The sequence below is a fragment of the Cetorhinus maximus genome, chromosome 17 (genome assembly GCF_964194155.1).
Source record: "Cetorhinus maximus chromosome 17, sCetMax3.hap1.1, whole genome shotgun sequence".
In the NCBI taxonomy this organism is placed as follows: Eukaryota; Metazoa; Chordata; class Chondrichthyes; order Lamniformes; family Cetorhinidae; genus Cetorhinus; species Cetorhinus maximus.
In genome coordinates this window covers 39,294,071-39,309,396 of record NC_135895.1, presented here as the reverse complement: position 1 = coordinate 39,309,396, position 15,326 = coordinate 39,294,071, and the positions used below count along the sequence as shown (strand labels likewise).

The 15,326-nt window shown below is 43.1% G+C and overlaps 1 protein-coding gene across 1 annotated transcript in view; it reads left to right on the top strand.

Annotated features, from left to right (window-relative positions):
• Positions 1 to 15,046, top strand: part of ccdc17 (coiled-coil domain containing 17) — a 73,119-nt gene extending 58,073 nt beyond the window's left edge. Inside the window, exon 14 of the mRNA XM_078561907.1 lies at positions 14,875 to 15,046. Within this exon, the coding sequence (XP_078418033.1) occupies positions 14,875 to 15,046 (172 nt within the window). The remainder of the gene's footprint in view (positions 1 to 14,874) is intronic.
• Positions 15,047 to 15,326: the final 280 nt, after the last annotated feature.

Sequence of the window (15,326 nt, the reverse complement as noted above, 5' to 3'; positions counted from 1 at the left end):
GTTTTGAGGATGAGGAAGCACAGGGGAATGATAAGGGGCTGAACGCTGACCTGGGACTACACCAAGGAGGTAGGGATACCCGGGAGACCTCGATCCAATGAATCTTCAGCTAGCTCCACACAAATGGATCAGGAGGACCAGCCTTGCCTGGCGCTTCCACACTCGCCAAGTGCTAAATCTGCCAGGTCATCAGCTGCAACTAAGGACTTTGGACATAAACTTCAATGTCCATTCAAACACTCATGACATGTACGTAAAACATACAAATGCAGAACAAAGAGCCACCCTCACCCATGGTAACACATCTGGTTTCAATTTTCACTATCAGAGGTTCTCACAAAGTCAAAACAAAATGTTATTCAAGCAGAAACAAATAATAAGTCCCTAATTAATCTAGGGCCAACACAAAAGCACCAGTGAGAAACCCGTGGTGTGCCTAAGGTGCCTTATGCTTACGTTTACAGGTGCTGCCCCATTGCTTGGAGTGGCATCTGAGACAGCCTGCTGACTCTGCTGTCCTGTTGGCCTCGATGAACTTGGCGGTCATCCTCTGGCCCGTGGAGCCTGTGCTGGCCCCGCCTGGGAGGGATCTGCCAGGTCCACAGCTGGCATTTCCCCAGTCAACGCAGCCTCACCCGATGAAGTGGTCACTGGGAGAGGGGCAGAGCAGCCGTTGCCCTCATCTGGAGTGCTGTGAGTGGAGCCCACAGATACGACAAGCAGCTGCTCCGCTGACGTGAGGTTGTCCCGGACCTCCCTGCTCACCTTCGATGGATGGGCAACGAGCTGGGAAGCCTGAAGTCCACACCATCTCCCACATTGGCAATGACCAGCCATGTCAACTGACGCTGTGAGGGCTTGCAGGTCCAAGCGTAACCCCAGGAGAAGCTGCTTGTTCTCCTGGAGGCCCCTCTCCACGAGAGTCGCCACTCTCTCCATGGAGGAAGCATGATGCTCTGCCATGAGTCTCATTGCATCAGTGATGCTCTGCGTGGACTCCGCCACCAAGGACACCAAGCGAAGCACAGCCTCATGTAACACTCACAGATGCTCCCGCACACCTGGCCGCATTTCCTGCAGCTGCTGCATCGCGGACGACTCCAGAGGCACATCACACACCGACTGAGCATGTGCCTGGTCCCCTGCAGTCCTCCGACTGCTGACACCATTGGCACTCTCTGTCTCTGCCAGCTCCTCCAGCGATTGTGAAGTGCCCTCTCCACTGTGCCCCGGGACACTAGCCGATGTTGCAATGCCCACTGAGGTGCTAGTATCTGCGCTGGTGCCTGCTTCGCAGAAATGGTGTGACACAGGTAACAGATGAGGGCCCTCAGGTGTGAGAGGGGGCATCTGGAATTCCTCCTGGCAGACAGGCTCTGATGGTGCTGAAATTAACAACAAGGACAGTGGATCAGTTAGCGTGCACACATACGTTAGCGTGCATACACTTCATCCCTTTCCCCCTGGCTCATTATGCGCTCAACCTTCCAGAACCTATGGACACAAATATTGGTGGCAAATAGTCAGGAGGATACACTTACATTACAGGCGGATACAGATGGGTGGGTCAGATGACCCAAGGAATGTCAAATGGAATGTTATGTGGATAAGTGTGAGGTGCTGCACTTGGGCAGGAGAAACAAGGCACGGGAATACATGAGGAATGGTAGGACCATGGAAAGTAAGGAGGATCAGAGGGACCTTGCTGTACATGTCGACAGGCCCGCTAAGGTAGTGGGACAGGTACTTAAGGTGTTGAAGAAGGTAAATGCCATACTTGCCTTTATTAGCCGAGGAATAGAATATAGGAACAGGGAGGTCATGTTCCAAGTGCAGAAAATGCTGCCTAGGCCACAGTTATAGTCCTGTGTGCAGTGTGAAATGAGCTTCACAGGAGGGATGTGATTGGAGTGGAGAGAGTGCAGAGGTCATTGACCAAGATACTGGCTGGGCTGGAGAGTTGGAGTTATGAAGAGACATAGGGGTTATTTCCCCTGGAGCAGAGGAGATTGAGGGGTGACATTATTGACCTTTATAATATTATGAGGGGCATAGATAGAGTCGACAGAAAGGAACTTTTCCCCTTGGCGGAGGGATGAGTAACCAGGTGGCATTGGTTTAAGGTAAGGGGCATGAGGTTGACAGGTGATGTGATGACCAACTTTTGCACACAGTGTGTGTTGGGAATGTGGAACGCACTGGCTGAAAGGGTGGTGGACGCAGAAACCCTCCTAACATGTAATAAGTATTTGGATGTGCAGTTGCGATGCCATGGCATACAAAGCTTTGGAGATAGTGGCGGGAAATGGGATAAGGCGACTTTGGAAAGTGCTTGACGTGCGCATCTTCAAAGGGCCAAGGGGCCTTTGTCCATGACCCACACCACTGACCCTATCAGCCTGTGACTGAGCAATGTTGCAACAATAACAAATCAAACAATCATCAGTGCTATGGATGGCGGGAGGATATAGTGGATGTCGCTGTTGGCCTCAAATACCTGGCCTTTCCACCCCAGCCTCACTAACACTAGTTGACCTGGGTGCATGGCGCTTCTCAAGCTCCAGGACCTCCTGTTCAAAATAGCTTAAGATCATGAGCTGGGCCTGGCCGTCTCCAGTCCTCGAATGCTCACACGCATGCTCGAATGCTCACACCCCAACCACAGTGGCTCATACCAGGCCTCCAGTGCCTCTTCTCCCCGCTACTGCTGATCAGTCACACAAAGATAGTACGCCTGTTCCCAACAGCCCCCCAACGGCCACCTTGGACACATTCTGCGTCCATCACTTTAGGAAAAACAGTCTTAGCTCCCATAACAAGGAAGCGCAACTATGTGCAGCGTCAAGGGCAGCAGATGGCTCTTGGCCATGAGACCTTGAGGCTCTCCTTCCACAATCTAATCACCGTGAAAAGGACATGTGTTGGAGTTCTGAGTATGCGCCTAGCTGCATCTCCTGCAGGTTGCCCCCAGATTAGTCATGTGCGACTAAGAGCAACACATGGTGTGGGGGAGAACACCTCCTCATGAACCACTCAGGCTGATGTATGCATGGGCACTATCTGCTTGCCCACCCAACGTACGAGAAATGCCCAACATGAATCGATGCTGTCACGACAGTAAGACTTGGCGGTGGTGGGGGGGTTGGTTGGTGGGGGGGGGTGCTTCAAAGGCTAAGGCTACCTGCTGAGTTAAATGCCCAACATGGTACTCACCCTTCCAGAGCGCAACAAATCTTTGAAGCGTTAGCGGCACTGGATCCAGGTGCACCGCACCATGTCGCGGGAATTCACCACCTCCGCCACCTCCTCCCAGACACATTTGGTCATGTGGGGGGGCCTCCTCCTCCCATCCTGGGGGACCAACACCTCCCGCCGTGCTGCCGTCTCCTCGAGGAGGGCAGCAAGGCAGTCATCAGAAAAGCGAGGGACGCATTGGCCCCTCGCTGGCCTACCCTATGGCCTGCCCCACTCCTCTGCCCTTCCCTCCAGAGTGCCCTGCTCAGCCGACCCCCAGCAGTGTTATCTCAACGTGGCCATTGTGAGCAGCCAACAGGAGACTGCCAGGCCTTCCTTTAAACAGACTGCTGGGTCGCCATTGGATCTGGCGGTCTGTGCACGCTCGCCGCCGCCCGCACACTCCCGCTACTCACGGGAGTCGGAAATGCACTGGGTGGGCCTTATTTCGCCCACCCGCACAAATTGGCGTTGTGGTCCCGATTACAGACGCCGATCGGGTCTGCGCCCGCCCACCCGACAGGCAGAAATTTTTGCCCATAGGTCTATCAGTCTCTGTCCTGAATATACTCAATGAATGAACGCCCACAGCACCCTCAAGTAGAGAATTCCAAAGATTCACAACCCTTTGAGCTAAGAAACTTTTTCCTCATCTCAGTCCTAAATGGCTGACCTCTTATTCTGAGGCTGAGATGAGATACACTAGAAATGGTTTCTTTCATTATTATTTATTGATAGATTCTTATCAATTCAAATTTTGAGGAAAATTATCGTACAAATAACTACTGCAAGGTTTCTTAAACGTTTTCTTTAAAAAATATCATTATGCTATTCCTGACTAATCAAAAGACCATAGAAAACACTCCAAAAATATAAAAAGGGGCTTGAAACATGTACTCATCCAGTCCTCTCTGCACATCTCTGCCCACTGGGACTATTTATTAAAATATCATACTGGTTTTGGAGGCTTTCATCACTGATGTCAAGTTTACCCTTTTTTAATGTTTTTTCCCTATCTTTTATGCTTTTGTTAAGCATGGTCTCTGTCATTTCACCACACCCAATGCATTTGCACATTGTTTTATTCTTTCTCTATGACTGCATAATCTCACTGATGATCTTTTATATTGTCACCTGTTTTCTATTAATTAGGTTTCAGATTATATAACACTAACTCCCACACTAAGTGATGTGTCTGTTGGTTCTGTTCCTCAATCTTCACGCCCCCTTTATCTGTATTTTTCCAACCTTAATAAAAGGCCTGTTAATCTCTTAGTTTTCAATCTGATGAAGGGTCCACCCCTGAACTGTCATAAACTGCCTTCCCTCTTTACAGATTCTGACTGATCTGCTTTGTGTTTCCAGGAACTCCTGTTTTTATTTCAGATTTCCAGCTTTTGCAGTTTTTCCTCCTTTTTTTTTGTCATTTCTTGACTCTTCACAGTTCCAAAGCGCAGTAGGGAATGGTGAGAAGACATTCATAACCTTAACAAGTGCCATTCTAAAATTATGACGTGTGTTAAAACACTGATCAGGTTATTTGGGTCATCAAATCAATTCCTATCAAAAGCTGTGTGACTCCAAAACTGGACATTAAATACAGGGCTTCAAACTTTTCCCTCTGAGCCCCCTCTGGGTGAATTTCTTTTTAAACGAAGCACATCATTGTAAATGAACACTTTAGTGAAGGTGGTGCAACAAGATTATCATTTCTCCTCTGAAGAGTGACTATAACTGAGTTTTAATTGACAAAGTAGATTGGAAAAGACTCTTCCCCCCCAATATGACAATCCAGAATAAGAGGACATAATCCTAACATTAGGAATGAATAGGCAAAGAAAAACATCACACAAATGCCTTTGAAAAAGGTGCAATGTACTGCCTGAAAGGCCCTGGATGAAGAATACATTTTGTTGGCTAAAAGGAAGACAGATGGTTACTTAAGAAGTAAAAATCCATCTTGTGATGCAGCTGGTTGTGACTGGAATCCACTGGTGATTTGTGCCACTGACTCTGGAGAAATTCACTGGGACAACTTATCCAGCTATGCCTTGGAAGACCAGAAATGCCACTACAATCTAACATACAAATAAATCATTGCAGGGTAGAGGGGGATTTATGGTAAGAAAACTACTGCTCCTGGCTTTAAAAGCCTGCAGCAATGTACAGGGGTAGCAGTGGGCTTATGGAAGCGCAGCAGGTAAGTTGTGTTTTCTCAGATTTTCATCAGAATTTTCAACTGATATCTAGCAAAAGGATTCCTTCATTTTCACAAGACTTCAAAATTGCGATTTGTGAAAATAAGCCGTGAAAGGGCAGCAGAGCAACTGGGGACATTTCACATGATTCCCTGGAAAGGGGGCTGAAAAGAATCCCAAAACTATGATGGAAATGGGTCCTCACGACAAAAACATGTCTCCAAGTTTATGTTGCACTGTCATTTTCCTTCAAACCTGTAGATTTTGAATTAAAGAATTTAATGAGAGCTGAAAATTGGATTGGAGAGAAAGAGCTCCGCTAACACATTAGCAGAACAGACTTAATGAGCCAAATAACCACTTTGTGTTCCTAAATGTGAATTAGAGGCATGTTACTTACATAACAAAGGAAAAATAAAGGTCCATGTTGCTTTTTGATTACTTACTACTAAAGTCAATGTAATGCATACGTTCCTTATTTTATAGTTGCTGTTGAGATAAATTTCCCCTGAATCACTCCCTTATATTTACTCATTGGACATAAAGTATGCATAAAATCTCATGCAAAAGTTGCACACTTAAGGTAATTGCAGCATAAGATATGGGCTGGAATTGCTTTTATACTTCAATAGTGTGAGGGGAAAAATGTAAATATTAAATAACAACATGTATGTTATGAGCACTGAAAAATAAATGCCATAGGTTGGGGTGAAAACTAAAACTGCTGCCTCACTGAATCAAGATGATCTTCATAACTTTGATGATCTTGATAGGTCAGAAAGCGTCTTGTGATTACACATTGCTATAGTCAAAGTGGCTGCAATGCCACATTTTGGTGTAGAATGCTTTGCATTCACAAATCCTTAGACTTGATATTGTCATTCTGTTATTTGGTTAAAAACATCATTTTCACAAAAAGAACAAGAAAATCAGCAGGCAAATCACCTCAAATCACTCAGTCTCTTCTAGCAAACAGATACAAAGCAGTACAAAACAACACAGAGACCTACGAGTAGACCACTCGCCGAAAGGCACCCCTCCCCCACACCCCAACTTCTTGGCTAAGGAACAGTGCAAGACTAAAAAAAGAAATTCAAGTTTAAAACGTTGGCAATGAACCAATTCAGGATATTATAGTTATGAAGACTGCCAAGCCTTTGGTCCATTGCCATTTACTTTATCTTATTTTGTATATCTGATCTAAAGAATAAATGGAGCATTCTAAACTATTATCCCCAAGTGGCTGGAATTAACAGTAGCTGTAAGTAATTCCTATCATGGAAACATTTAATATATTTCTGTGTTATTGTCATATTGCAAGATCGTGACAACCCTATTCCTTCTTTCCTTCCCTTTTCTAATTGTTGAGGTGCAAATGGAATGTGGGTTACATTTGGATACAGTAACTCAAATTAAAAACAAAACACATTATAAATGTGCAGAAAATAGTGTAATAGAAATCCTGCAACATATTGTGGCAAATAAATTTATATGCAGTGGGTTTCGTCATTAGACCTGCCAAACATGAACGTTTGTAAAAGTTATAACTTGTGACTTTCAGGTTTACCTTGCTCTTTATGTTGATCTTTTGTGTATTTACTTGTTTACTTAGTAATGTGACATTAACATTGCAAAATAAAAGCAAAATACTGCGGATGCTGGAAATCTAGAACAAAAGCAAAAATACCTGGAAAAACTCAGCAGGTCTGACAGCATCTGCGGAGAGAGATACAGTTAACGTTTCGAGTCCGAATGACTCTGATGAAGAGTCATTCGGACTCGAAACGTTAACTGTATCTCTCTCCGCAGATGCTGTCAGACCTGCTGAGTTTCTCCAGGTATTTTTGTTTTTGTTTAACATTACAAAACATTTGCATGGGCTAAAAAGGAGTACAGATACTGAGCTTCTGTGTCAGCTCTAAACCTCTTGACCTGCACGAGAACTATGTGATTGTGAACTCTGTGAACAAGATTTACTGAGGAAGTATGGACATGAAGCAGAGTACCTTTATATTAATACCGCTAAGGTCTTTGTACATCTGAGGGCTCTCTATGGATGAATCTGAAAATAAAAAATAATGAATGACATAAGACAAGAAACAATCATTGAGTCCATTAGCTTGCCTTGTGTTTCGATCTATGCACAAAACACGATCAGATCTTAACGATTTTCCTACTTTGTCCAAACTAACTCTGAGTGTGACTGAGAGGAGAGCTTGAAGATGATGGTGTTTCCACAACCATGCTAATCTCATCATTCTCAGTTGTAGAAGTGATGGTGGGAGAGGCTTTTGACATAATTATTGGTGAAGGCTTTATGGATTATGCCTGTGCTTAAAAAAAAATTCAGTTTAAAAAAAAAACTAGCCCAGGGTCTGGTTATGCTCAGAGTTTCCAAATTACCTTGTAAGAGGTATTCAAAATCCTAGCATAATTACCAGGAATAGTGAACAAAGATTTTTGGGGACAAGTGTCCAAATTTCCCAGGGCTAGACAGAACAAAATGTTGAATTTCTCTTCTGTGAGGATCGATCTGGTCCAGAGGTGGAATTGAGCCAAGATTGGGAAAAAAGTAACTTTTCTTCTTTACCCTGTAAGCCTTTTGGAATTCCTAGTGGAGTGACTGTGGGATGCAGTACCCTGCAGAGGTCAATTGGAGCAGACATTGCTAATGACGTGTTAAAGTCACCCAACCTTACTATGGTATGAAAAAGGTGGAAGTGTTTTTGTTTCACAGTATTTTACTATGGTATCATTACATGTTGGAATTCTGAAATAATAGAAATGTTGGAAATACTCAGAAGGTATGGTATCTGTGGGGAGAGAAAGAATTTCAGGCCTGTGACCTTTCATTGGAACCGGCAGAGCAGAATCCAAGGATTTTGGGGATAGGTATATACCAGAGAACAAGTAGTAAATTTCAATGCAGACCTCTAAAATGTCCACTTAAAATAGCATTTGCTCTTAAAGTTCCTCCTGACTCGCATTAATAGTTTCATGTCTCAGTTGGAATGTGAACCCAACAGTTGTGAATTCAGTGGACTTCTTTCAGATTCCCAGTAAGAAGTATTGATTTATTTTAAACCTGTAATTCTGTTGAAGAGGCTGACAAACTGACATTCACAATCTAGTTGGCAAACAAAGCAACACTGAGCTGTAATTTTAAGTTTAATAAAGCAGTAGACTCTACCTGAGATGTAGGTTACCAGAGTTTGTGAGCATAAATAGAAATCAAACAGGGTAATTCCTACATGTCTCCTTCCAGTTTGACATTATTTCATGATCAACATTTTATAACCTTATGGTGTTCAAGTTTATATTGCTTAATGCCAGATCTAAAGAAATAGCCAGCAGGTCTGAAATTTGGATGATTATCTGAAGTGAAAAAAATTGCTGGGTTACAGGGATAAGGCAGGGGACTGGGATGAAAGCTGAATAGCTCTTACGGGGAGCCTGCACGGACACATTGGGCTGAATGGCCTCCTTCTATGCTGCATCCATTCCATGATTTATATGTTGAATATCTTTAATGTGACTGCAAATCATTTGACAAGTAAATTAATCCGCATCTTTACATCTCAACACAATCAAATGATGGCTCATAGCGCACACTTTCGGTTTTGCCATATCAGAGGCAGTCTATTTTACCATGTGATGAAGTGTTTCTCTAGGATTAAGACATTCCAAAGAGCAAACGCAATAGGTTGCAGAAATAGAAACCTTTCAACAAACAATAGTCCAACTTGCAAAGGAACTTGAACCCTTGACTCCATGCAGGCTACCATTAATCCTTGATCACGCATTCACACTACAGACTGAATGGTGTCCCATCTCCACCAGCAGAAGCGTGATGCAGCAAGACTGCCATCTGCCAATAGTGATTGATTCAGAGAAGGTCCTTGACATAAGTCTATTCAGCTCTGCTGTGCAATAGTGGGTTTCCCAGCAAGAATCGTATATATCTATGTCAGAACAGACCAGAATGCACCAGCAGTGTCTGTGTCCATGTACTGCTATTCTCACACCTAAACAAGAAAATAAAGGTGCACATGCCTCATTTTGACAAAGGATTAATGACCACATGTTTAACAGTGCTCTCAAATGTCTGCCTTAATCATTTGGCAAAAGTTAAAGTGCCATCCAGCCACTCCATTGGGAGAATGAGACCACAGGAAGAGCTGAGGATAAAATCAAGAAATAATTTCTCTTGCCTATGGGAGGCAACTGACTCAATAATAAAGATTTTACTGACTTGGGGCTTTTACTAGGCCATGAAAAGAACTCACACAAGCTCTTAGTCTAATGATAATTTAAGTGGAGTAATTCCCAGGTAGATTCACAGCTTTCTCAGGCATGCCTCCTTGATGTATTGGGGGAGGTGGTTGAGCATGCAGAAGATTTGCCTGCTCCACCTGACTGGAATTTACCATAAAGCCAAATGGAGTGGACATATGGTACATTGAGGCTGCGCTCCAAATTCTGGGTCACTGGTGGACAATGTGCCTGCGCTCTGACCTTTCCATCCCCTGCAATTTTTAGTGACAATGGTTCAAGGAGAATCCTTTAAAGAAGATTCAATGAGTTTCCAGAACATTCCTGGAAGCTTCTGCTGCTACTTAAATATTATATTTCTTTATGATAATTAAGTCTCCTGTTGCCTTTTCCATACAGCTCTGCAGTGCAACAATAGGTTTCCCAGCAAAAATCCTACATATCTATGCCAGAACAGGCCAGGCTGCACCAGCAGTGTCTGTGTCCACGTACTAGTATCCTCACACCTGTAACAGAAAATAATGGTGCACATATCTCGCTTTGACAAAGGGTTTACGACTCCAAAGAGAGGATGATCGAACAAACATGATCTGGGAAGGACTGACAAATCTCAATACTTAGGTGATTTTTCATATGAGCCTTCACTCAGCATTCAGTGCTTCATGCGGAACTGCATGAAAGGTGACATGATTAACAATCAGCCTAACCTGATTGACTGCACCCACCAAGATGTCACCAATCATATCTGATGCACCAACCTGGCAACAATTATCAGGATCGAACTTCACTGGCTAATAATTATAAGGAAATACATACTTATTGGGAAATGGCAGAACAGGAGGATAAAGTTCTTGCATCCATTAGCAAGGCTCAAAAAGCATTTTAACCCACTAGTAGCTTTTACCAAGGCAGAAGGGAGAGAGGGATAAGAAGTGAAAGGAACCCCAATGTGCAAACACAAAGCAGAATCTGCAGCCAAGTGATAAAGTAGTTCAATGCCTGGCTTCCTCTTGGTTATTTGCAGAGCTGTGGCATCAGACACCTCCTTGCAGCCACTTTATGCTGAAGCACGCTTTTTTTTCAGCAACTATCAAGCGTGCAGGTAGAAAAGGCAATAAAAAGGCAACTGGGCTTCTGGATTTTATAAATGGAACATTGAGTATCAGCACGAGGAAGATGTTGGGTAAGGCATAGTCAGAGTTTTGTGTGTCAGTCTGGGCTTCCTATTTTAGGAAAGTTAGCATGGGTCATGTAAAGAAGTTGCAAAAATTAACAAAGATTCAATGGAATAATCAATTGTAGGTCATATAGGAAAGATGTGAAAACACAGGTTTTTTCAGTGGAACAGAGAAAGCTAATTTTCATTTCAGAATTTTAAACAGTTTTGGGAAGGTCAATAGTAGTCTAGTATTACCCTTAGGATATTAGCAGTTCAGTTATTTAAGCAATGGCTAGTAACTCAGCATTCAAATTTCCCATAGCAAATTGTAAAGATGACCTATAAGAAAATTGGTATGTGGGCTATCATCAAAAAATTAAAACAGAAGCTGATGATTTTTGTTAAAACCCAGCTGGTTCACTAACCCAGTTCTGACCCAGTTGGACTTATTCATGATTCGAGCCCCAAACTCAAATGGTTGACTCTTAGCCCCTGAAGGCAATGAATATTACCTTTCCATGAATAGTACATTCCTTGTTCCAGTCCTACTCAGGCCCCCTCCCACAACTCTTTCTCCGGTACAGCGATGACTGCTTTGGTGCCGCTTCATGCTCTCACCTGGACCTGGAAAAATTTATGAATTTTGCTTCCAATTTCCACCTCTCCATCATTTTCACATGGTCCATCACTGACACTTCCCTTCCTTGACCTCTCCGTCTCAATTTCTAGTGATAGACTGTCCACCAATATTCATTACAAGCCTACCAAATCCCACAGCTACCTCAACTACAGCTCCTCACACCCTGCTTCCTGTAAGGACTCCATCCCATTCTCTCAGTTCCTTCGCCTCCGTCGCATCTGTTCCAATGATGCCTCTTTCCAAAATATTCCTCTGACATGTCTTCCTTCTTCCTTAACCGAGATTTTCCACCCACGGTGGTTGACAGGGCCCTCAACTGTGTCCGGCCCATCTCCCGCGCATCTGCCCTCACACCTTCCTCTCTCTCCCAGAACCATGATAGGGTCCCCCTTGTCCACACTTATCACTCCACCATCCTCCGCATTCAAAGGATTATCCTCTGCCATTTCCGCCAACTCCAGCATGACACCACCACCAAACACGTCTTCACTTCACCCCGCCCTGTCGGCATTCTGTAGTGACCATTCCCTCCGGGACACCCTGGTCCACTGCTCCATCACCCCCTACATCTCAACCCCCTCCCACAGCACCTTCCCATGCAACCGCAGAAGGTGTTACACCTGCCCCTTTACTTCCCCCCTCCTCACCGTCCAAGGGCCCAAACACTCCTTTCAAGTGAAGCAGCACTTCACTTGCACCTCCCTCAATTTAGTCTACTGCATTCGCTGCTCCCAATGCGGCCTCCTCTACATTGGAGAGACCAAATGCAGACTGGGTGACCGCTTTGCGGAACACCTTCGGCCTGTCCACAAGCATGACCCCAGACCTTCCTGTTGCTTGCCATTTCAACACACCAACCTGATCTCATGCCCACATGTCCATCCTTGGCCTGCTGCAATGTTCCAGTGAAGCTCAACGCAAACTGGAGGAACAGCACCTCATCTTCCGAATAGGCACTTTGCAGCCTTCCGGACTTAACATTGAGTTCAACAACTATAGATCATGAACTCTCCCCTCCATCCCCGCCCCCTTTCTGATCCCCCTTTTTCCAATAATTTATCATTTTTAAAATATATTTTTTGTTATATATTTTTCTTTTCCCACCTATTTCTATTATTTTTAAATTTATTTCCATCCATTGTTTTATCTCCACCTTTCAGCCTATTTTGATCCCTTCCCCCCACTAGGGCTATCTGTCACTTGCTCGTCCTGCTTTCTACCCTTAATGTTACCATTAGCACATTCCTTAGCTTATATCACCACCGTCAACACCCCTTTTGTCTATGACATCTTTGGCAATCTCTTCTTTGCCTCCATCTATCACTGGCCCTCTATCCAGCTCTACCTGTCCCACCCACCTCAACCAGCTTATATTTCACCTCAATTCTATTTTTCCTTAGTTCTGATGAAGAGTCATACGGACTCGAAACGTTAACTGTATTCCTCTCTGCAGATGCTGTCAGAGCTGCTGAGTTTTTCCAGCTATTTTTGTTTTTGTTTCAGATTTCCAGCATCCGCAGTATTTTGCTTTCTTATTACCTTTCCAATGTTTCCCACATCCCAAGGATAAATAAAAAATATAGTGAATTGCCGTTTTCTCTGGTTTGTGAACCAGTAACGAGATGTCATAGATTTAAGATTATCACTACAAAAAAGAAAGGGGAGGCTGAAAGATTTTTTTCTCTACAGGGTTATGTTTTACAATAAATAGCTCAAATGAGGCAGAGACTATAATATCACTTACAAAAGAATTGGAAATGTTAGAACGTAGACGAATGTGGTAAAGGGAAGAGGACTGAGATTCGAGAAGATCACTCTCAATTGTATAACCAATATTGACACAGGCATAATGGGCCAAAAGGCTTTTTCCTATCAGATAATTTCTTTGATTTACTAAAAATCACTGAACTGTTTGTGCCCTTCACAAACGTCTGAAAAACAATCCCATTGTACAGTTAGTACTAGTGAATGTTTGAAAAGTAACTGTATTGTACATTTAGTACTTGCCAATGTTTCATTCTTGAAGTTTCTTCTTCTGTTGAGGTAAATGTTAAAAAGTGCTGCTTTTCTTCTTTTCGCCCTTTTGCCTCGCAATTGGGCAGGGAAGACTGATACCTTGTTCAAGGTCTCTTACAATGCTGTGTACCTCACCATTAGAAAGAATGCATGAGTCCCATAGATATTTTCTCCATCCTTACCTAAAATATCACACCTCCACTCAACCGCTCCTCAAACCGCTTGGCTAAAATTTGGAGATTACCATGCCCGTACCAGGTGCAGCACCACATGTTTTACTGCTTCCTGATAGATTGTGTTCATTATACATGTTAATTAAGGGAGTACTTGTTTTTATTGCTGCCTGATTTCACCTCTTACCAAGAGCTCAATTTTTCAAAAGAAATTGTTCACCATAGTTATGTTGGCTCCCAGGCAAAATTCCAGTAGAAAATCAATGCAGGATTAGTTATGGGAGCAGGATAACTGTACCCTGAAATTTGCACATAACATAACTTTTGCATGCAATAGAAAGGCATCTGTATGCATTGTGTGAATTTTGCAATTTGAAAGACTACTTAATAATATCGATATTTTTATTCATTCATCGGATGTGGGCATCACTGCCAAATCCAGTATTTATTACCCATCCTAATTGCTCTTGAGAAGGGGGTGATAAGATTGCTAAGCCATTTCAGAGGCCAGTTAAGAGTCAACCACATTGCTTCTGCAATTGGAGTAAGGGCATTAGTGAACCTATGGGAGTTTATGACAAACCGGCAGTTACATGATCACTGTTACTGATACTAGCTTTTTATGCCAGATTTATTTAATCTGAATTTAAATTTAGGTTAACTGAATTTACCTTTCCTAACTTGGAATGGTGATTTGAACTCCCATCACTGGATTACTAGTCCAAGTCCTATTGGAATCCAGCAACATAACCACTATGCTACTGCAGCAAGAGAGTGACATGGCACAGTGATTGGCAGTTCCAAGGGCTGTGCAGCAAAATGGAAATTGGTTGTGTACCGATTTTGCCAAAAGGAATAGACAAAAAACTCAAGACAGTCACTCCATCTGACCACTACAGAGCAGCAGCAGCAGAAACCTGGGAACAATTCTCTAGCTGATCTCTTGGACTGAAGATGGTGCAGGTGATAGGAAGATTCCAAAGGAAGAAAGAGAAAAAAGAAAATAATCAAAATAATTTTTAGTGTTTACATAATTTACTCTTTTGCTGTAAATTTGCTGTGGAACATAGTATGGAGTTAAATTCTGATTGCTTTTAATATTTAATACTAAAAAAAAGTTGCAAATCATTTGGCAAAAAGTATTTTTGATTTATATGTATTGACACATATTTTCACTTCCAGGCCTAATGATGGAAGAAACTTAACTGTACAAATATTCAAGGAACAGATCAATGAAAATGAGATGGAAAAAAGTATTGGGATTATTATTGACAGAGTGAAAGGCGCCCCCATTGGTGACGGCAGCTTAAGACTCACTGGATCCCACCAGAGAACAGGAAGGGTAAATATGTGATGGACTCTTTCATGAATTCCGGTTAGATTAAAATGGTTACCAATTTAGTAAGGGGAGTGATTAGGAGAATTCTGTTACTCTAAAAGTTGTTGTAACAAGGAATATTTTGCCAATGGCTGACACCGTTGCATCTTTTAAGGAAAAAATTGATAAATATTTCAAGCAGAGAAAGATGCAGGGCCCTGGGGAGTGAGCTATTGTAACGGGAATAGTTATAACATCATTACAGCAACAGACATGATGGGTTGAATGTCTTCCTTCTACACTGTGAATGTCCGTG